This window comes from Acartia tonsa, chromosome 1 (assembly GCF_053477335.1).
Source record: "Acartia tonsa isolate MP-2025a chromosome 1, ASM5347733v1, whole genome shotgun sequence".
Classification (NCBI taxonomy): Eukaryota; Metazoa; Arthropoda; class Copepoda; order Calanoida; family Acartiidae; genus Acartia; species Acartia tonsa.
In genome coordinates this window covers 13,907,371-13,929,513 of record NC_137260.1, presented here as the reverse complement: position 1 = coordinate 13,929,513, position 22,143 = coordinate 13,907,371, and the positions used below count along the sequence as shown (strand labels likewise).

Genomic DNA, 22,143 nt, shown 5'->3' with positions numbered 1-22,143 from the left:
ATCCATCATCAATTACGTAGGAATCGACTTTTTAAAATATATTTTTGGTTTAATTCATGTTAAATGATAGCAATAACCAATTTTAAAACTTCTAGTACCAACAGCTACCGTCTAGAACCGTTTGATAGCGTTTTGAAGTAGAAAAGAGTATTATGTTGAGAGAGGTTTCGTGACTAGTTTGCAATATAAATATCAAAAAATGGCAAAATAGCTGAGCCGCCAGCCGTTAGCCGTTACTTTTCCAACTTTTTGTTCGATTTAGGGAAAATAGACCTACCAAGGATTACTCATGCAAAATTATAGATGGAAATTCGAATTCTAAGTGCCATTTGCTCACTGATTACGAGATGGTTGCATTAAAACCCCCCCCCTTACTCTATAAATAAGGCTATGTTAGTGTTGACTTTAAAATTATTTTCTTCATTTCAGACTCACCAAAATGAGTTTATTCGCGTTTAAGATCGCCGATGTTTGCCTTGGCGGCTCCAAACAATACAAACAAATTTTCAGCCTGACCCAGTCGGCGAATAGATTCCTTTCAACATCATTTACACTGCAACAGAAGGAGGTTTTCAAGCGCGACAAGCCCCACTGCAACATTGGTACCATCGGCCATGTTGATCATGGAAAAACTACCCTTACTGCTGCTATTACAAAGGTTTTGGCCGATAAGAAGCTGGCCAAGTTTAGAGATTATAATCAAATTGACAATGCCCCTGAGGAGAAGAATCGTGGTATTACTATCAACATTGCCCACATTGAGTATGCCACAGAAAATAGACATTATGCCCACACGGATTGCCCAGGTCACGCTGATTTTATCAAGAACATGATCACAGGCGCTAGCCAGCTTGATGGTGCCATTCTCGTAGTTGGTGCCACCGACGGTTGTATGCCCCAGACCAGAGAACATCTTACTCTAACCAAACAGTTGGGCGTCAAGCATTTGGTTGTTTTTATTAACAAATGTGACGCCGCCGACGAGGAAATGATTGAACTTGTGGAAATGGAAATCAGAGAACTGTTGGACGAAATGGGATTTGATGAGGACAGATCACCAATTGTCAAAGGCTCTGCCTTGTGTGCTCTTGAAGGCACCAAACCTGAAATTGGTACTAAAGCTATTGAAGAACTTATGAGAGTTGTTGATGAATGTATTCCAACACCTGAGCGTCAACTTGATGTTCCTTTCCTTCTCCCCATTGAGCATACTCACAACATCCAGGGTAGAGGCTGTGTCTTGACTGGCCGCCTAGAGAGAGGAAAGCTTAAGGTTGGCAATGAAGTTGAGGTTATTGGGTACAACAGAATGGTCAAAGGCAAAGTTACTGGCATTGAAATGTTCCACAAGATTTTGGAGGAGGCAAATGCTGGTGACCAAATGGGTGTTCTTGTCAGAGGTATCAAGAAGGATGATGCTAGGAGAGGTATGTGCATTGTCAAGCCAGGATCTATCCAGCAGTGTGATAACTTTCAGGCCCAGGTATATCTGATGACCTCTGAGGAGGGCGGCAGAAAGAAGCCCTGCACTTCCAATATGCAGCTCATGTGCTTCTCAAAGACCTGGGATTCAGCTGCCTTTGTTGAAATGGTCGGCAAGGACATGGCTATGCCAGGAGAGGATGCTACATTTAACCTGAAACTTGTGAAACCCATGGTTCTGGAAGAGGGACAGCATTTCACAATCAGAGATTCTTCTGGCACCATTGGAACAGGTTAGTCAAGATGTTTTCTTTTTAGTAGCGAAGCTACTCTTTAATTCACGTTGTCTGATCGTCAGTCAGTCATTAACACTAAGTGAAATATATATTTTAGCCGCTACCTTTGAAGATATATAGCTAATATTTTGGGTGAAGATTCAAATGACATATATGCGTATGTAGTCTATGCATTTCTTTGTCCGCCTGTCTATCGGACAGAAACCTTATATTTGAAAGGTTTCATTATTTTCTTTGAGTTTTTTTATATTTACCCTCCTTCTTTTCTTTGTTATGACAACTGAACATCTGCTCTATAACTCACGTTGTCAGATTATCCATTCCATGATTTTGTTTTTTGCTTTTTTGGTTATAAACATGTTATTGTTATATAAAAAGGAATTGCAAATAGGCTACAAGCGTGTGTAATAATAATTTCTTCGGATACCAAAACCTGAATTTCATTATTTTACTTTCAAATATTTTGTTTTTATTTTCATATTAGGTCAATTTTGACTGAGTTTTCTTGACAATCACAATTATTTTTTTCATTTCATATTCAAAATTTAAATTTGACATAAAAAGTGATCGTTGTGTATTGAAGGGGGGGGGGGGGAGTTTTGACACATTATTTATTTTCTTCACATTTACAGGCAATAGAATGATATAAGTTTTGAGACATTTGCGGAAACAGTGTGCATAGGCTTTATTTTTGGAGTGAGGGGATAGGTTATTAGGAATAAATCATTTTTATATGATAAATTTTCCCAAGTTCAAAGATTTTTTGGATATGCCTCCCAAGTTCAGGAGCTACAGGCATCTAGGTGGTCTCTGGACAGGTAAAAATAATTTTTTGTTGTTGAAGGGGTAGAGATCGATTTATAAAACAAAATATGCATCTTTTTCCTCAAATATGTAAATAACATTTAAAAATATGCATATTTTGTTTTATAAGTTGACCTTAAACTTATCAAAAAAAAATATTTTTGCCTGTGTCCAGAGACCACCTGGAGGCCTGAAGCCCCTGAACATGGAGGCCTGCAGCTCCTGAACCTGGAGGCTTATCCAAAAAATCCTAAAACTTGTGAAAATTTTTCATATAAAGGGTGTTTAAAAAAAAACCAATCGCTTCACTCTTTTCAATATAAACCCTACAGTTTTGGTCAAAAACTAACAAAAAATGACGCAAATCATGTCCAAGCAATGACAATGAGAAAGCGCTATTGAATTTGGATTTTTACTCACCTGTCCTGAGCACTATAGCTCGAGTCCTAGCCCTTGTGTAGAATTTTTCCTTACATGGATATTAAAAATCAACAAATCGTCTTAAGTACTTAAAATCTTGTAGATAGACCCCATAATGTTTAGAATTTTTGATTGAGCATGTAAAGACCTTTCTATAGACATCTTAACCAGGTTTCTAACTCAATCCTAGCCAATTTGGCATTAAAAAGACAGACCCATCAAACATTTAGACATGACGGGTCTCTCCAGTTCTTGATGTTTGACAGATCTTTCTTTTTGATGCCAAAATGGCTAAGATTGTGTTAGAAACCTGATTAAGGTGTCTATAGAAAGATATTGACATGCCCCATCAAAAATTTTAAACATTATGGGGTCTATCTACAAGATTTTAAGTTTTTTACACGGTTTGTTCTTTTTTTTAAGACAGAGCAGTCAGGTCTCAATGTTTGATGGGTCTGTCTTTTGGATGCCAAATTGGCTAGGATTGGGTCAGAAATCTGATTAAGGCGTCTATAGAAAGATGTTTATAGGCCCCATCAAAAACTCTAAACATTATGGGGTCTATCTACAAGATTTCAAGTACTTTAGACAGTTTATTCTTTTTAAAAAAGGACAAAACTGTCTTAATTTGTAATAAAATATGCACTCTCCACGTAGGGAAAAGTTTTTCACAAGGGCTAGGACTCGAGCTGTAGTGCTCAGGAGAGGTGAGTAGAAATCAAAATTCAATAGTGTTATCTCATTGTCATTGCTTGGACATGATTTGTATCATTTTTTGATAGTTTTTGACCAAAACTGTAGGGTTTATATTGAAAAGAGTGAAGCGATTGGTTTTTTTTTAAACACCCTTTAAGAATAAAAATATCCATAATAACCTATCCTCTTAGTTTAAAAAGATAAAGCCTATACACACTGTTAACGCAAATGTGTCAAAACTTTCCCTCCCCCTCTTGTCAATAATAAATTATCAGAAAATTAGAGACACGATTTTTTCCATGATTCTCGTTAATTTGCTGTTCCATGATACATTAACTTGCTAAACTTTTGCTGTTTCTTTTTTATTTTAAATGGATGTTTTCAGACATAAGCTGTCAATGTTTTAAAAAAAAATTGTTACAAATCTACTCTTTAAATCCAATGACTAAATGTCCGCCCGTCTATTCTTTGATAGATGACTTAATTTATTTGGAGTTATCCGTTACAAGAGCATTAATGTTATTTATATCAGTATTAAGTTTGTTAAAGGGGGGGAGGGGATTTGAAGCGTCTCTTATCACGACATACAAGCAATTGTAATTTAGGTGCTACTCCCTTAGTTTAAAAAAAAACATGGTCTCAAAATAATTGGACGATGGCGGTGATGGTTCCGCCGCTGCTTTTTATGAAAGATACCAAAAACTCAACCTAAAAGATTATACTCATTTCTAAAACTAAGGGAGTAGCACCCAAAATAAAATTGCTGGTGAGTCGTGTTACGCTTCACCACATCCCCCCCCCCCCCCCCTATTAAAAACATTATTGCAAACTGCTGCTAGATAAGAAAAACTACTGCTTAGCTGCATTTAACATATTAAACTTGCAATGTACTATGTCTTTCACCACAAAAATTTATCCTTTTGGCGTTTAACACATTATTTTCTGTTATGCTTCAATATTAGTTCAATGGATATATTATCACATGGATCTTACACCAGATTTTCAAGCTCTCTAATAAAGTTAAACTTGCTAAAATAACGACACCCTCCCCTCCTACTTGATGAACAAACTGACCAATAAATGAGTTCCATGTTAGCAATCTAAATTGACGAAATTATTCCCCTGTTATTATATCCACGTATAATCTATATATATATATCTATTATAAGTTCAGTAAGGTGCAGACATTGTTTGTGTTCGCATGTCTTTGAAACATTATTTTTCCCACAATTTTTTATACACAAGGAATACTGGTTAGATTTAGTTTATTTATTATTTTCTATTGTTTTATTATTTTAAATATTAGTATTTTATGATATGTCCCCATGCAAGGAAAGATATTTTCAGTAGGGCTTCAAATCAATTAATATCCGCTGGATTAGAACCGGTCATCAGCATTACTGAAAATCATGTGTGACATCGTATTACAGAAAATTTTTCACGAAGAGTAAAATAAAAATTATAAAATTCCAGCTTTGTGGACTTCTGCCCCTCAGGGCTAGCAACTAAACCGGTTTTAATTTTATAATTTTTAATTTTAATATTATAAATAAGTTTGTAAATGTCTTGATTACAAAGGGAGGGGCAGAAGTGACACTTTTTGAAACCAAAACTATAAGTCAAAGGAACTCAACTAAATAAAGAGTTACAGCTCTGATATTTGGCATGGCAGTTGCGATAAAGAGGTACAATATGGAACAGTGAGAAACGGCGGCGGAACCGCCGCTCCCGACAAAAACCGCCGTTTCCCGACGAATTTAGGTATTTTTTGCCTTTTCTCGCCAAATTAGACAATTTTCGGCGTTATCCTTTTTGTAAAAAATTTTAGGGAAATTTTTATGAAAAAAAGTTTATCTGCCAATTTTATTTTGAGTGATACTCCCTTAGTTTTAGAGATAATTGGGTAAAATCTTTTGGGCTGGGTCACTAATTACCCCAAGTTTTGGTATCTTTTTAAAAAAACGGTGGCGGGACCGCCGCTCCCGCCGTTCACCGGCATTTTCCGCCGCCGCAAAAAATTTTTTTTATTGCATTTCTCGCCGAATTATACAATTTGGAATCATTTGAGACCATGTTATTTTTTTCAAAAATTTTTCCCCTTATAACCAACCCTGCGGGGGGACTTCTTTTTTTCCCCTTACAAGCCAAACGGCGGTGGATGGCGGGAGCGGCGGTACCGCCGCTATTTTTTATTCAAACATTTTTTACTGATCTACCTCAAAAGATTTTGTTTCAATATCTTTAAAAGCACAGGAGAAGCACTGAATTTAAGATATATCTGGATAAACGAGAATTTGAAAAAGTTCCCCCAGGGTTGGTTATAAGGGGAAAATTAAAAAAAAAATAACATGGTCTCAAATGATTCCAAATTCAATTGCCTAATTCGGCGAGAAATGCAATAAAAAATTTTTTTTGGCGGCGGCGGAAATCGTGTGTAGAAGGCGGTAGCGGCGGTACCGCCGCCATTTTTTATTCAAATATTTTTAACAGACCTACATCAAAAGATTTTGTTTCAATATCTTTCAAACCAACCCTGGAGAACTTAGTCATTTTTTTCAAATTCTCGTTCAAAAAGTCCCCCCGCAGGGTTGGTTATAAGGGGAAAATTTTTTGAAAAAATAACATGGTCTCAAATGATTCCAAATTGCCTAATTCGGCGAGAAATGCAATATAAAATTTTCTTTTAGCGGCGGCGGAAAATGGCGGTGAACGGCGGGAGCGGCGGCCTACCACCATTTTTTTAAAACGATACCAAAACTTGGGGTAACTAGTGACCCAGCCCAAAAGATTTTACCCAATTATCTCTAAAACTAAGGGAGTAGCACTCAAAATAAAATTGACGGTATGTCGTGGCACGAGTCATGGCGAGAAAATGCAAAAGAAAAATTCGGCAGAAAACGGTTCCGCCGCCGTTTCTTCAGTTTTTCCACAAAAGCAACTGCTGTGCCGAATTTTAGAGTTGTAACTCTTTTATGGGCTGAGATCATGCACGTTTTACTTTTGGTTTCCAAGAGTGACACATCCGCCCCCCTCCCCCTCTAAGAGCTGTAACTCGTTTATTGAGTTGAATTCCATTGACTTTAAGTTTTGGTTTATAAAAGTGTCACTTTCACCCCTTCCCTTTAAGCCACGAAAATTATTCCACAGCAAAAAATGTTATTCAAAGTTGGAATGGAAAGATAATGTTCTGACTATTCAGCAAGAAACACAAACTTGTATAATAAATAACAGGATATCTGTATGTAATATGTATGTTAGCTAAGATCTTGTAAACGACTGGACTGTTTATTCCACAATTTTTGGGAAAGTTTAAGGTTTTAGCCTATATATCTTCTTTTTTATATCAAAATTTAAATGTAGAATGTAGATGCTGAACCTTTCATTTTCTGAGTTTATAGAAAGTTATCCGCTGATATGATAATGAAATATTTTAAGTTAAATCCCTGTTTGTTTCTGTATATACTAAAAAGCGACATTAAGCCTCTAGGTACACGTTTTATTTTCGTCTCTGTAGACAATGTTTTGATATTTAATAATATTTTTCAGGCAAAGTAACGAAGGTTAACCCTAACATGACAAGTGAAGAGAAAGAGTGGATGTTGTTGGGCAAAGACAAGAGGGCCAAGAGGCTGGCAAAACAGGAAAACTAAAGCCATATTAACAGTCAACCAACCAAAAATACAAACATTTGCTCTATAAAGCACGGTGAAACTTTACTGCAGTGAATTTGTTTTGAGTCTCTGAACTTACAATATTAAGGACTTTTGATCGTTTGTCCTTATTAAAAAACAAGATGAATTAAGCTGGTTATTTTATTTATTTTGTTATGAATTCATGCTTTTTGTTGTTGTTGTTACCTTTGTATGAATCTAGAATCAATCCATAATATTACATACATCATTTTTGTACAGTTTTGTATGTACATAACTTTTTATTGGACTCCCTAATAGTTCAAGTATAAAAGTGTTTCTTCGAAACTGTAAAAATAAGTTCTGTAAAAGCAAATCTTAAATACACCAAAAATCCTTATATGTTTTTTTAAATGTTGAACATATAAGTTTAATATTAAATTATTATATATAAAGAAATATTTTTGTTACATCGCAAAAACAACTAACCAATGTATTTTTATATATAAAAGATTTCACAATTTATAAAAACAAGACATTTCTATTCTTGTCAAACTTGTCATTTGCTTTTATCTATAATTACCCTATTAGTTGGGTTCACGAATGGATGACGTTGTATTGGTGGGCTAATTTACCAAAGCCATTGAAAGATTTCAGTTTTAAGCAATGTTAAGGCAAGGATCTTGTTTTAATTTTGCAGTTATGTTAAACATATACATATTTGTTAATACTTTATAAGTGCCACTAAAACATTGTAATCCATTTGAGTATCTGAATATATTAACATAATGAGAAAATAGGTGGTTAGTCTACATCTACACGCAAATGAGAAGATAGGAAGGTATATTATAACAGAAAAAACTGCTTAACCTTTAACTTTTCCGCTAGTGAAAAGAGAATATTTAAGACAAAGTATTTTTCTGCATTTTGTGATCTACAAAGAAACGTTAGCAATTTTAAAGTCTAGTTGAATTTTCCTAGTAGAAAAGTTTTATTCTAAGTTTTTTTTGTCGAAATAAATATCCCTCACTCGTAAAAAAGGTCAATGTTTAAGAAGCATGAATTTATAACAATAACATATTATTACACAATGTTGAATATTTATGAAAATTTCAGGTGAATTGAAGATTTGAAAATGAAATTTGCAGAGCACCTGGGGGCTCACATCACCCCGGAATGGAGGAAACAATACATTCAATACGAGGATATGAAGGTCACTTTTAGTTTTGAATTAATTTCGTCTGCTATATACAAAAGTAACAGGATGCATGTGTGTGTTTTTCTGTACCGAAGAATCTTGCTTAACACTGAACTGAAATGGTTCTCCTTTACAATATAGCTTCTCATAGGCCATGGCAAGGTTTATAACTATTTTGGAAAAGGGTTTAAAACAACCCTCCAAAGAGAAATAGCCTTTAGAATAAATGCCCATAATATTTTTTTTCGTTTTAAAATTAAAATTATAACCATGGGGGTGGAGGGCACCTTACTTTTCCCCATTCTGAAGTGCCCCTGAAGGGCTTTAGGGGCAAAGCAGCTAGTATCATCATTTAGTTCCAATGTTTTTAATATTTTAATTTAATTATCATTATTCATTGTAAAACAGGTTTATAAAAGTCTACATAAAAAGTTGACATACTCCTACACTTACAATTTAACATTTAAACAGTCCGTGATTCAAACCTTGTTTTTCTCAAACTAATTTCATTAAGTAATCTTGAAATCTGTTTATATAGCTTTTTTTTGTTATTCTTGATATATTTTTAATGTCTGTTATACATACATCATTGCAGTGTACGCCTTTTAGATACCATTTATGTTTATTAATTAGCTAGATTTAAATAAGTAATTTATAGATAAAGATCAGTACTTTGATTGTTTATCTAAATATGTTAAAATGGCTTAATTATGCAAATTGTAGCCATGAGTTTATATTTTTTACCCTTCAAACTTAAGGTTTTTCATAGTTATTTATAAAATTAAATCAAAATAAGTTCGTTTTTTTTCTAGGCCATGCTTTATGCGGCAATGGAACAAGCTCCGTCGCAAGAAGTTGTAGAAGAGGAAGTCTCTCAAAGATATTTTGCAAGGTAAGTTTGTCCGTCTTCATGGCTGTAATGTACTTTTTGTGCCATCGTCGCATATCTTAAAGTTTTACTAACAAAATGATAAAATATAAACCCTAAAAAGATCCATTTATTTATGAAAGAGAAGAAATAAAGACCTTTGTTTACATGTAAAAATAAATTTAAACCATTTTCTCGTATTCATTCGAATCCGGTGGATAGGAATCGGTTCTCATCCATACGAAAAAACTATGTCTAGCATCGTATTATATCCAGCTTTCTACGAATATAGAAATATACTATCATAAGATTAAAACCAGTTTTTTTAGCTGGTGCCTTCGGCACCTCGGGGTTAAAAAAACTAGTTTTAATCTCATAATTGTACTTTCTATATCCGCGGAAAGCCGTTTATAATACGATGCGAGAAATAACTATTATAGGATGTGCCCAGGGAGAAAGGGGGGAGGGGAATATTGGACATACCCCAAAGTTCTCTAATTCGTTGACTAAAGAACCTAGGGGAATTTTTATTGAAATTTCATTGCATAGTTCATTGAATATCGGCCATTGTCTTAGCTTTTTAGATATCTTTGATATTCTACTTCTCAGGTGTAGCTTGGAACGGAAAATAGTTAAAAATCTTATTTGATTGTACTATTTTTTCAGCTTTGATGAGAAATTTTTCACCTTCTGTGATAAAGAGTTGACCAAGATAAACACATTCTACGCTGAAAAGCTTGCTGAGGCAACCAGGAAGTTTGCTACCCTGAAAAGCGAAATGGAAGAATCGGAAAAAAGTTCGGTAGCCAAGAAAAAAGTTAGTATTGCAATTTTAGTTGAGTTAAATAAACCACGAAGAAGGCCTTTTATCCTGTGGAATTTTTGATTATTAATGCTTTAGAGTAAAAAACTAGATGAGGAAGGGGTTAAATAACTGTATGTCCCCCATCCCAAGGACCTTGTGCCGACTCTCAATTGGATATTTTTAAATCAACCAATAGTGTCTGGAATATTAATAAAGCCAAGTTGCAGAAAAAATAATTTAATAGACGAAAAGATTCCTTGGAAAGGGAATGCATAAAAAAAGAAAACATAATAGGGATTCAAGAGCTTAAATATTCCTGAATTGAAAAAAGTTGTTATTGGTAAACAATATACAATGGGTTTAAAAATGAATATCTTTGCAGTAGGTGAAAGTGGCTGTGATTTTTAAATTACGAACCAATCCCCTGACCCCTCCTCCCTTTAAAATCCATGTTCAGTAGGTTAGCCCCTCCCTTCGAATGGGTAAGGCAAGGCATAGGGATAAAACTACCCTCAGAAAAAAATGAGGGGGGGGGGGTCAATGTTCAAAAGGCATTCTAGAGGAAAGCAGGGAAAATCTTAATAACTACATATTTGTATCAGGTGCACAGACGGAAGTTGATGGATCTGAAGCTGGCCTTCTCAGAGTTCTATCTCAGCTTAATCCTCCTACAGAACTATCAGAACCTAAACTTTACTGGATTTAGAAAAATTTTGAAGAAACATGACAAATTGTTAAGAAATAATACTGGTGCCAGGTAGGCAAATTTAATTTGGCACAAGCTTCATTATTTAGTATGCAAACATAATACAAGATAATTGAAAATAATTAACTAACATATTTGTTACTTTGATTTCAATTAGGGTATGTGTTTCTTTTCATTTTAATTCCTCTCTACTCTATATAAATGATTTAGAAGAAAGAAATGGCTTCATTCCAAGTGCACTAACCCATGCAAATAAATATTTCCTCTTTGACTTGTATTTTTTTATTAGATTAATCATAAATGGAAACTATGTTTATTTATAGCATCGTATTTTTCAGTATGTCTGAGAACTGGTTCTAATCCAACGGATATTAATCGGTTTCGAAGTCATACTGGAAACAAAATTATTCTTATTACAAGACATAATTTTTTTGCTTTTTTAGATGGAGGGAAGAATTTGTGGAGAGCTCACATTTCCATACAAACAAGGATATTGACAAGCTTATATCAGACACTGAAGCTACTGTCACCACAGGAATTCATACCGCACTGCTCAAACAAATAGTAAATCTACTCCAAACTTGGGTTAAATGCCCGTCCATGCATTGTCTATATTTAAATGACCGTCTTCGCCTGTTTAGGATAAAGGAAAGGAATAGTATTTTTGATGCGATTTACTAAGGCCAAAGATGAACTAATGTCTAAGATTTGAAAGTAAGTTGCACCTGTTTGTATGGCAAGGCATTCTCCTACTCTTATCGACACGTAATAGTACTTCATTATTTTTTTTATTAATATATATCACCCAAAAGCCAAGTTTACATTCAATTTTTGGGTAATTTCTAGGTGAATTGAATTATTTGAACAAAGCCGCTGCTTTGATTGGCGAACAAATATTATTTAGCAGTATTGTATGAATATAAATCTGAAAAGATTTGGAGGGAGGTGACAGGCAGAAAGCCATGAAAAGACTGAGAGTACCACCTTTGGGGGACAAACACTCCCCGTGGACAACTTTTAAAGTAAGTATAGTTTTTTTATTGTAACAGAGTTTTTGTCATTTAAGAAAGAAAAATATTGCTACATCTTTTTAGCAAGTCTGAATATTAATATCGAGAAAATGTAACTTGTTTTTCAACGAAATGGAAAGTTCATCTAAAAAAAATTGTATGACCTGACCCAAACTCATTATGATATTTGCTTTTTTTTCAGGTTGGTTTGTTTGCTGGTGCATTTTTAGTCCTGTTTATTGCTGTCATTTTATCAGCTGTGTTCCATAAACAACGCCCAGAAAATACAATTAATAGTCCAGCAAATACAAATAGTCTAGCAGATACAATTAATGCGTAAGTTTAGTTTAACTTTTATAGATGTAATTTCATAGTTGAGAATTTTTATTGGTGAATATTTTAGGGTTATGTTTAATATCTGTAAAGCAATTTGACAAATAAGTTTAACCATGGTTTTATATGAATATAACTTTCAAATGTTGAGCATTTTTTAATATCAAATGTCATCAAATATTTTGTTGAGTTCAAAGGTTCAAATAAAATAACACGCCAAAATATAATCAAATTCTGTAAATTACGAAAGTATACTAATAAAACAGTTTACAATATTACAAGTTACCATCCTTTTTTTTTCTAAATTAACATTTTTCATTAAAAAAGTTTACTTTTATATCACAACAATTTGAACTCAACAATACATTTGATATTTAGCCAAAAAATGCCTAACATTTCAATGTTTTTTTTCATATAAAATATTTTATCAAAGCTCATATTTAACATTTATAGGTATCATATTATATTAGCATATTGACCATATTTTAAAAAGGGTGTATATTTTCAAATTTGACCCGGCTTAGGGGGGGGGGGGGGTTAAAAAAATAAAAAGTATGTGGTTGGAGGGAAAAAAATGTAAAAATTAAGAGAACTTTTTCCATTTTTCTCACCTTTTTGGTGAAAAAAACTAAAAGAATACCTATGAATAATATAAAGAGTTTTGAAAATATTTTTCCATTTTATTTCCTTCCTTGCTGGAAAAAACTAGGAGGGAAAAAAAAAATTTTGCAGCAGGGAAAAAAATGAATCTTGTGCAGAATATACACCCCTGTATTATAAATAAAATATTCTGCAATTATATAACTTTTCTTTACAATTTTAGTGATGAATTCAATGTGATAGTAAAGCTGTACCGAGGTCCCCTGCTGTTCATACTCTTCCTGTTTCTGCTGGGCATCAACGTGTATGGCTGGCGGTCATCCGGTGTCAATCATGTTCTCATCTTTGAACTGGATCCTAGAAATCATTTATCTGAACAGGTAAGTGGTATTTGTTCAGTAAGATCGACCTTTCCCCGCGAAGTGCCTTTTCAACCACAGAACCCCACTTCTTATTTTGAAATTGAAGAGAGGATGGTATTATTTTTTTCCCTTAAAAATTGTCTTACTATGGAATAGATTTAGGAATTTTGTTACTCTTCAACATTTCCATTAGTCAAAAATCATTATTAAATTGCTTTACTTTAAAGTGACATCTCTAAATATTACAGGATCTGTTTGAGTTAGCCACCATCTTTGGTGTGCTATGGACCATGTCCATATTGTGCTTCCTGTACGCTAAAGACCTGGGTGTGGAACCTTTTGTGATGCCGGTCTTTCTGGTGGGAATTATGCTGCTTTTCATGCTGAATCCAACTAGGACGCTGAAACATGATGCCAGGTATGTTATCCAAAGCAAATTTTGATATGAAAAATTATAAAGTGTAAACCAGTTTTGGTTTTAGCCGAAGGCCCGGGATAGCAAAACTGGTTTTAATTTTATTTTTATTTTAACATTCTTGTAAAATTGTCTCTAATAAGATCCTATACATAATTTTTCAGTATGGCTGAGAACTGTTTCTAATCCAGCGGATATCAATCGGTTTCGAAGCCATCTGGAAAGAAATATTTCGATATTTATTACATAATTTTGAACCCAAAATTATTTGGAAAGGTCAATAGGTATTCTTTGTCCTAAGCCAACAATACTTTATAGAAAAATGTGTGTGTGCATAATTAAAGTATTTTTTTGTATCAAAATAGTACTTTGTGTTTCTAGGCAATTTTTATTATTTATTTTTTGAGTGGTCATAGTTAAAGTTGTGATAGGGTAGTTCAATGGATTTATTATTACTTGGATCTTATCATGTACTCTTAACAAAGTGAAACTTATATCTTGCTAAAATAACGATCTTCTTCATCCACCCCCTTTATCCCATCAACTCCCCGCCTACTTGATGAACGAACTAGAAAATAAATGATGTCCATGTTAGTAAACTAATGACGACGACGATTCTTTCCCTGTCATAATATCCACGTATACTCTATATTCATTGGTTGTTTTATCCTATCTCTTAAATAACAACCATTCCCATTCCCTCAAAATGAAACTTCCTTTTTTATCCAACTTGTTATATAATATATTTAGGTTTTGGAGTTTAAAAGTTATCACAAGAATATTTCTGGCCCCATTCTTCTATGTCGGCTTCGCTGACTTTTGGCTGGCGGATCAGATGAACTCGTTGGCACAGGCCATGAAGGATTTCCAGTTCTTGATTTGCTACTACATCTCATATTTATAGTAAGTATATTTGCACAAGTAGAAAAAAATCTGTATGAAGTTAAGGTTTAAAATTGTATTTAGTTCAAAAATTGTCGGTTCTTTTTTTTGGAAATATGTATAATCAGGACTTCTTTTAAAATTTACATCATTGAATTAGTATGTTTTATTAATATTCCATCTACCAATAAAGAATTTATACTTTTTTTAGTAGCGAAGCTACTCTATATACTATTAGGACATCTTATTGACAATAAAATGATAATATCATACATAATTACATGCAGAAAATCACGTATTTAACAGGAAACTGAAGGCAAGAAGGTTATATTTCCCATTAAAAATTCAATTCAGGTGATAGTCGGTATTTTAAGGAATGTTGCTACCTTTCCAGAATGTCAGTACCGATTAAAATAAAAAAAAAATCACTGAACTTATTTTAACATTTTTGGCTGAGGGAACATAATTTTATTTTTATTACAGTGATGGAGTATTTTCTGGAAGTACCGCAGAGACCTGCTCATTTTCTGGGTTCTGGCTTGTGGCCGTTGTTGGTATGCTACCTGCCTGGTTTAGGTAAATTAGTATTTTTAGATTTTATAAACATGTTTTGTCATTTTTATGAAGATGTATACTGATGTGTATAATTATATTCTGCACTAGATTATAGAGAGGGGTAGATTTCTGGTAAAATCCGTAAATGTTATGTGCTATAAGTTAAAAACAGTAGTAGAACGATAAAAATTTATGTTAACTTAAAAAAAAATTGTCTATAGTTATTTTCAATAAGAAATACACATATTTACTTTAGTGAATATTATTGTTTTACTACAATTTTTAGCCTTAAAACACACACTTACGGATTCTACCAGAAATCTATTCATGTCTTCTTTTTCCCCTGCTGCATAATATTTTTTCCGCAAAAAAATGTTTTTAGTACTCTTTATTTTTCCCCTCATATTTTTTATCCACCCCCCCCCCCCCCCCCTTACGCCGCTTAAAGTATTGTATTCAAGGTTACAAAGTACATATATTTTATATTTAAAAGTTCCATGGACTACCTGACCAGTATAAAGTTCATTTCTGAACAACAAACAGTTGAATTTTGTTTCACATGTGTAGATATTAGTATTAACCGTTTGATGAAAGGAAAATATTGTTATAGTATCCATTGATCTTTTATTTATTTCTTTCTGAAGTAATCAAATCCATATATTTAATATGTTTAGATTTGCCCAATGCGTAAGAAGATACCGCGATACAAGGGAAGCATTTCCCCATGTGGCCAACATGGGCAAATATTCAACCACCATTATAGCTGGCACTTTCTCCTGCTTGCGACACAATTATGAGTGAGTATTTTTGTACTGCAGATCAGGATCTTAAGGGAAAAGACGATCAAGACAATCTACGATAAATTAATGCACTGCAACATCCCCAATGATGATAAACAAAATAAACTCATTCTATATATTGAAACTAATGGTTGATAATACTAGTTTGGAAACAACCAATCAAAATTCAATATTTTGGGCCAACGAATTTGATAACATTTTTTAAAACTTTGGGAACTCTTGTTTTTTTTCAGTCCATTATTCCCTTCCTCTCAGAGCTCAGCTACACTTTAAATAGAATATATTTTCTGCGATTAAAACTATATTGGTATGAAACAAGGATGACAACATCCATAAATAGAGAAGCACAAAAAATATGGATACGAATACGTACAAGAGGATTTAAAGTGTATTTATTAAAATCAAGAATAGATTTATTGATGAAAATAAACGCATATTTTGTATAATGATGACGGTCAAAGCAATTTACATAAAAGATGCTCATAACAAAAAAAAGTTTTAAAATTGGACCGAAAACACCAAAGATATGGGGAAATATTTTATTAAAACATATAAAAATAGCCAAAAACCTGTGAAAAGGCAGTCTGACTGCCATGGTTGTATCCTTAAAACGACAGGAAATTTAATTTTTATATCCTTAACTTAAAAAATTTGGAAATTTCAACTATATACATCAGAGTCTGAGATATAGAAAAATAAGAGAAAAATTTAAAAATAGCCAAAAACCTGCCAAAAGGCAGTCTGACCGTCATGGGTGTTTTCTTTAAACGACAGGAAATTTAATTTTGATATCTATACCTAACTGAAAAATTTTTGGAAATCTGACCATAAACACCAAATATATGGAGAAAAATGTGAAAAATACAAATATAGCCTAAAACCTGCTATAAAGCGGTCCGACCGCCATTGATGTTTTATAGTTAATTGTGCTACTTTCTATTGGGAATGTTGTCAAAAAATTTCAACATTCTATCTTTTATAGGAACCGAGGAAAACACGTTTCCCTTATTCTGTCTCAGACGGACGGACGGACATTTCGAATTATAGAGAAGCATCGCTACTAAAAATAGTTTCGTTTCTTTTAAACACAGACAGTTAAAATTTCCTATACTTGTCTTAATATAATCATTAGGTATTATAATGATGAAGTGTAACAGTAACACATTTTGCCTCTAGAAGCTTATAAAACAAATTAGATATCAAATGTTTCTTTTTAGTGACTCAGACGAAAACGTGTTCTACTACCTGTACCTGATAGCTCAAACTACGTCGTCTATCTACGGCTACATCTGGGACATCAAGATGGATTGGGGATTCTTCGCTAAAAATGCGGGAGAAAATAGGTTTCTCAGAGAGGAAGTGGTTTACTCTTCCAAGTAAGTGTTTGTCATTAATTCTTTACAGTTCCACATTGTACCTCTTGACAGCAACTGCCATGCCATAACCCATTGTTATATTGGTTGAATTCCTCCAAAAAGTGGCCCCTCCCCTTAATATTCTATTTGGGGAAATCATATTCATTTCCGCTCAACAATGATGAAAAAAAAAGTATGTTTTATAAGATCTCTGTGATCTAATCTAGTTTATTTATCCGAAGGATTCTTAAAACTGAATCATATATTATAATATTTAGGGATACATGCATATGTATATAGGGATACCTGTTAGAAAGACTTGAAATTGTTCTATTTCCAGGAATTACTATTATTTTGCCATTGTGGAGGACCTAGTGATCCGGTTCTCCTGGGTGTACCTGCTAGTTATCAGATCCTACCTTGACGAATACGAATATCATATACCTATAGAGATTATTGTTACTTTCTTCGCCTGCCTGGAAGTCATGAGAAGGTAAGATAGATTACATAAATCAATGAACAAATATGCAGATTAACCATAGGAAAATAGCATACCTAGCTAAATGTATTTAAAAAAAAAATCTAGCAAGTTTTACTTATGTACTAATACATTTGGGCTACATGATCGACTAAGTAAGAATTTTTATATTTTATTAGTTGGCTAGTAGGATTTAAAACAGATTTAATAAAAGTGAAATAAAATAGAAAATATTTAGTTTTATTTAACAGGTACTTAAAAAGCTTTTTATGCTATTAAATAGCTGTTGCGTCCCTAGCAATTAGGGGCCTTAGGGGAGAGAAAGGATGCACATTCAAGGACCTTTATGAAGCTTACCAAAAATGCAGAAGAACTCAATCGGTTCTCTTTGCGAGGTCTTAGGACACATAAAAACCTTGCTTCTTTATATAAGAGAATATAAAAAATGACTATTTTATGAATGGATATATTATTACTTTGTTTTTTAACCAGATTTTCATGTTTTCTGAAAAAAGTAAAACACGAAGCTGGTAAAAATAAAGATTCTTCCCTCCCACCCAATTTACCCCATATCCTCCCCTCCAACTGGTTGAACTAACTGACCATAAATCATAATGACAAAGGAAATTGCAATCTAAATTGACAATTTTTTTTTCTTATCCAAGTATTTTCTAAATCCATTATTTTAGGTTTATCTGGAACTTTTTCCGTCTTGAGAACGAGCACCTGAACAACTGTGGTAAATTCCGAGCCGTCAGAGATATTTCTGTGGCTCCCATAGATGCCTCCGACCAGGCTCAGATTATTAAACTCATGGATGATCCCAACCCAAGGGATTTGTTCAGGTAGAGTAATGGATTTATTATTACTTGAATCTCACACCAGATTATCATGTACTTGAAGCTGGCAAAAATAACGATCTCCTCCAATAAACCCCCTTTACTCCTTCCCCCATACAAGATGAACGAACTGACCAATAAATGATGTCCATGTTAGTAACCTAAATTGACGAAAATTTTTCTACTATCATAAAATCCACATATATTCTACAATCTACATCCATTTTTTGAGTAAAATAAATGATTTAAAGAGTACTACCTACTGAAGTATTTGAATTATTTCAAGAACCGACCCTCATTATAAAAAAAAATTGCATAAAAAAGGCAAAATGCATGATAGTAACGGCGCCTTTAATATTTAACTTGTCAAGAAAAACTACTACCCAATCGTGCAAATAATCATTAGAATACAAATACTGTTATTTTTAGTAGCGAAGCTACTCTATTATTCGAAATGTCAGCCCGTCTGTTAGAGACGAAATGAGGGAAACGTGATTTTCTCGTCTCCTATAAAAGATAGAGGGCTGAAATTTTAATTTTCTCGTCTCATATAAAAGATAGAGGGCTGAAATTTTAAGAATAAAATATGTTAACATTCATCCTATTTTCATTAAGTTTCAGTAAGATTCGTCAATTAATTGGAGTGCTAGATCGATTTTTTATGAACCTGCTCTACAGTATATTTTTTCCGGATATCCATCCATCCATATTTTTTTACCTTCGCTGCTTATGGATGTTGTCATCCTTGTTTCTTGGAGTATTTATCAATATCTACATATTTAAATGCAAATTCATTTTACGCCATTACTCATATGTGACACTTTTTGTATAGAAACAGAAAGAAGGTTGGAAAAAAGCCAAGTTATAAGAAAATAGTGGAATCTCCTCTATTAGAGGTGAGAATATTTTCTACTAGTACAGATAGCATATTATATAAGTAGGGTTTGACCCACATATGTGGCCTAACACATAGCGCATCCGCTCGTCGTCGGGTAGGTGATGGGATCGAGCCTCGGATCAAAACTTTAGACGTTAAAAATGGTTCCTACTGATGCTATGTCAGATGCGAGACATTAATATTTAGAGCATGGGGAATGCCTGGGCCCAAAAACAGGCGCAACTCTTTACCATGCTGCACAGGACTTCTAAACAAAGGTCGTGAATTTAAAGAGTTTAGTTCTGTTGGGTGTTACCTTACTTACATCTCCACATTAATCCCCTCCCCCAAATATCTAGATTCTAGTACCCAAAGTTTTATAGCCACATTATATTATTCGTTATCTTAAAACTTTGGGTACTTTTATTGAATTTTTGTTGGTTAGTTCCAAACTGGCATGTCTGATCTTTTTAATCCATATTTTTTTTTATATATATAAAAGAGGTTTTTTCCGTCATCATTGGAGATTTATGTCAATTTTTCGTCCATTGTCTTATCCCTTAAGATTCCTGCTGGAAGTAAATGACTATTTTGTTCAGGATACTGATGACCAGGAGTTAAATGAACCTTTGACCATCAACTTTTCTCCTTCAGGGAAGGGAAAGAAAAAATAGTTAGTCCATGGTTTGTTGTAAATAACACTTAGGGGTTGTTCCAATAATAAGCTTATGTAAATTATCTTTAAAAAAATCTGTATATTTGTTGAAAAAAATCAAAACACCAGGGAATAGGATTTTCAAATTAGGGTTTCCAATCAAAATCCTTTTCGGATTAATCCGCCATTTTTTTATTGTACTTCGAAATTTGCTATTTTCATCCGATTTATCTGAGAGAGAAAAAATATCTAACCCTGTATTTTTAGCCTTTAATAGAATTTTTAAGTCATGAGCGTATTAATGGAACATCCCCTACATGAAAAATATTCCTGTAATAAACATTTGTCCACTACATATCCATTCCAATACATACTCAAATTGTATATTCAAAATGATCTGAAATTTACACAAAAATATATTCGATTATTTGTTATAATCCTAGTTTCCTAAAACTTAATTCTTATATAAAATGATTTATTTTATACTAATATAACATAATTTGTTGTGACACGTATTTAGTATAAGGGAATGTTCAGATTTATATATTTTAAATATTAATAATCACTGATCCAATAGAAAAAATTCGTAGCTGCTCTTTAACTCTAAACGTAAATAAGTAGATTACTTGTTAAAAGTTTCAGTAAAGAAATCATTGATTTTGAAATGTTTATTAATCTATACATTCCCTTAGCTGAACATAACATAATATGTATTTTCTGTATCTTTAATTAAAATGTTTATATTATAATTACAATTTGACCTTAATAATGAAATATTTGACTGTTTTATTTTCGAAACAGAGTTACAGAATCTAATTATATTTTTTTAATTTTTGTTATTGTGTATTGTTTAATAATAACCAGGATTGTAGATTGCCCAAATATATATACAAATAAAATCCTAGGATCTAAAACTTTGGGGACTAGTGAAATAAACTACCCTTTTTCTCCCCTCCTTAATGAAATTCCTAAGCTTAATTGAACCCCTTACAGACGCCCTTGTAAACACGTGACCTTACAAAATATTCTACCAGAATGTGATTTATCTTTTGTAGTTAGAAGAAAAACATGAACTAATAGTCGTCTATTTTATAGTAAATAAAAACATATTTAAATTAAATAGTAAATTGTGCCATTTGAATGTTAATGTAATTGCATTTTAATGTCGTTTTAATTATAATAATAATTTCATTTTAAAACAGGTGTGTTATTCTTCGCAAGATTCATTTTTTCCCCTGCTGCAAAATTTTTTATTTTTTCCCTCCTAAAATTGAAAAAAAAATCAAAACTCTTTATTTTATTTATATTATTCCCCCTCTCACACATTATTTAATTTTTTTTACCAAGGATAAGAGAAAAATGTTTTTATTTCTCTTAATTTTTTCCCCCCAACAACATGTTTACCCTCCTTTTTTTACCCTCCCCCTCAGCAGGGTCAATTTTGCAGACTATACACCCCTGTTTTAACTTTAACCAATATAAACCTAAAGAGGAGAAAACAATTGTCTACATTTAACATCCCCTCCCCCATCCAATTCTGCCTTTAGTAGCTCATAATAATAGGATGTAGAGTGATTAAACGATTTTTCAGCTGTGAAGAATTAAAATCAGTATGAGATTAAATGATTATTGTGCAGATTCAGAACCTTAAAAAAATAAACAATAATGTAAAGTAACTAATATTAAACTTGCCACAAAATGTAAAATAAAAAAACATAGATAAACATTAAGACTCATTTTCATAATAAACTATCCAAAAAATAATTGAGCTTACAATATGATTAACTCAAATGAGCTTAGAATCTTAAAATTTCTCTAAAATATATATCCAATAAACCCATCGAACTTAAAATTCAAAGAAATGCTGTATATAAAATAAAAGGCATATGACACTTAAAAAGTTAAAACTAAACGATTTTGCTTCCAATTATTTTTTTTGCCAAATAAACAACGAAAAAAATCTTGAGACCAAAAATGTTTTTGCAAATAGTTTTAGGTATTAATCAAATTTTTGTTATAAAAAATTGGCGGAAATAGTTTATTTAAGGTGTTACATGTCCTTAAATTATTTGTAGAAATAAATCAAATCCACTGTCGAATAAAAAAACTTAGTTCTAGTGTAAATATTTGTCAGTCTT

The 22,143-nt window shown here is 32.9% G+C and overlaps 2 protein-coding genes across 3 annotated transcripts; both read left to right on the top strand.

Moving 5' to 3' along the window:
* Positions 1-403: 403 nt before the first annotated feature.
* Positions 404-8,383, top strand: mEFTu1 (mitochondrial translation elongation factor Tu 1). The gene is made up of 2 exons (XM_080172479.1): positions 404-1,715; positions 7,185-8,383. The coding sequence occupies exons 1-2, from the start codon at positions 440-442 to the stop codon at positions 7,286-7,288; spliced, it is 1,380 nt and encodes a 459-aa protein (XP_080028605.1). The 5' UTR covers positions 404-439; the 3' UTR covers positions 7,289-8,383.
* LOC145328665 (solute carrier family 53 member 1) lies at positions 8,327-20,536 on the top strand. 2 transcript variants are annotated; one of them, XM_080172458.1, is made up of 18 exons: positions 8,327-8,480; positions 9,278-9,357; positions 10,000-10,150; positions 10,741-10,895; positions 11,288-11,379; positions 11,778-11,866; positions 12,057-12,190; positions 13,011-13,167; positions 13,398-13,567; positions 14,315-14,467; positions 14,930-15,022; positions 15,676-15,798; positions 17,019-17,177; positions 17,497-17,649; positions 18,324-18,479; positions 19,306-19,369; positions 19,950-20,057; positions 20,318-20,456. In XM_080172458.1, exons 1-17 carry the CDS (start codon positions 8,403-8,405, stop codon positions 20,022-20,024), a joined length of 2,082 nt encoding a protein of 693 aa, XP_080028584.1. In that variant the 5' UTR covers positions 8,327-8,402; the 3' UTR covers positions 20,025-20,057; positions 20,318-20,456. The 2 variants fall into 2 exon arrangements, with proteins under 2 accessions (XP_080028584.1, XP_080028576.1); XM_080172450.1 differs by having other exon boundaries at positions 19,950-20,536.
* The last annotated feature ends 1,607 nt before the right edge of the window (positions 20,537-22,143 follow it).

Excerpts from the sequence above, each read along its gene's own strand:
- mEFTu1 (XM_080172479.1), top strand. The coding sequence starts at position 440 with ATGAGTTTATTCGCGTTTAAGATCGCCGATGTTTGCCTTGGCGGCTCC. Across the intron at positions 1,716-7,184 it reads TTCTGGCACCATTGGAACAG|GCAAAGTAACGAAGGTTAAC; the intron begins GTTAGTCAAGAT and ends AATATTTTTCAG.
- LOC145328665 (XM_080172450.1), top strand. The coding sequence starts at position 8,403 with ATGAAATTTGCAGAGCACCTGGGGGCTCACATCACCCCGGAATGGAGG. Across the intron at positions 13,568-14,314 it reads ACGCTGAAACATGATGCCAG|GTTTTGGAGTTTAAAAGTTA; the intron begins GTATGTTATCCA and ends TAATATATTTAG. Across the intron at positions 18,480-19,305 it reads AACCCAAGGGATTTGTTCAG|AAACAGAAAGAAGGTTGGAA; the intron begins GTAGAGTAATGG and ends CTTTTTGTATAG.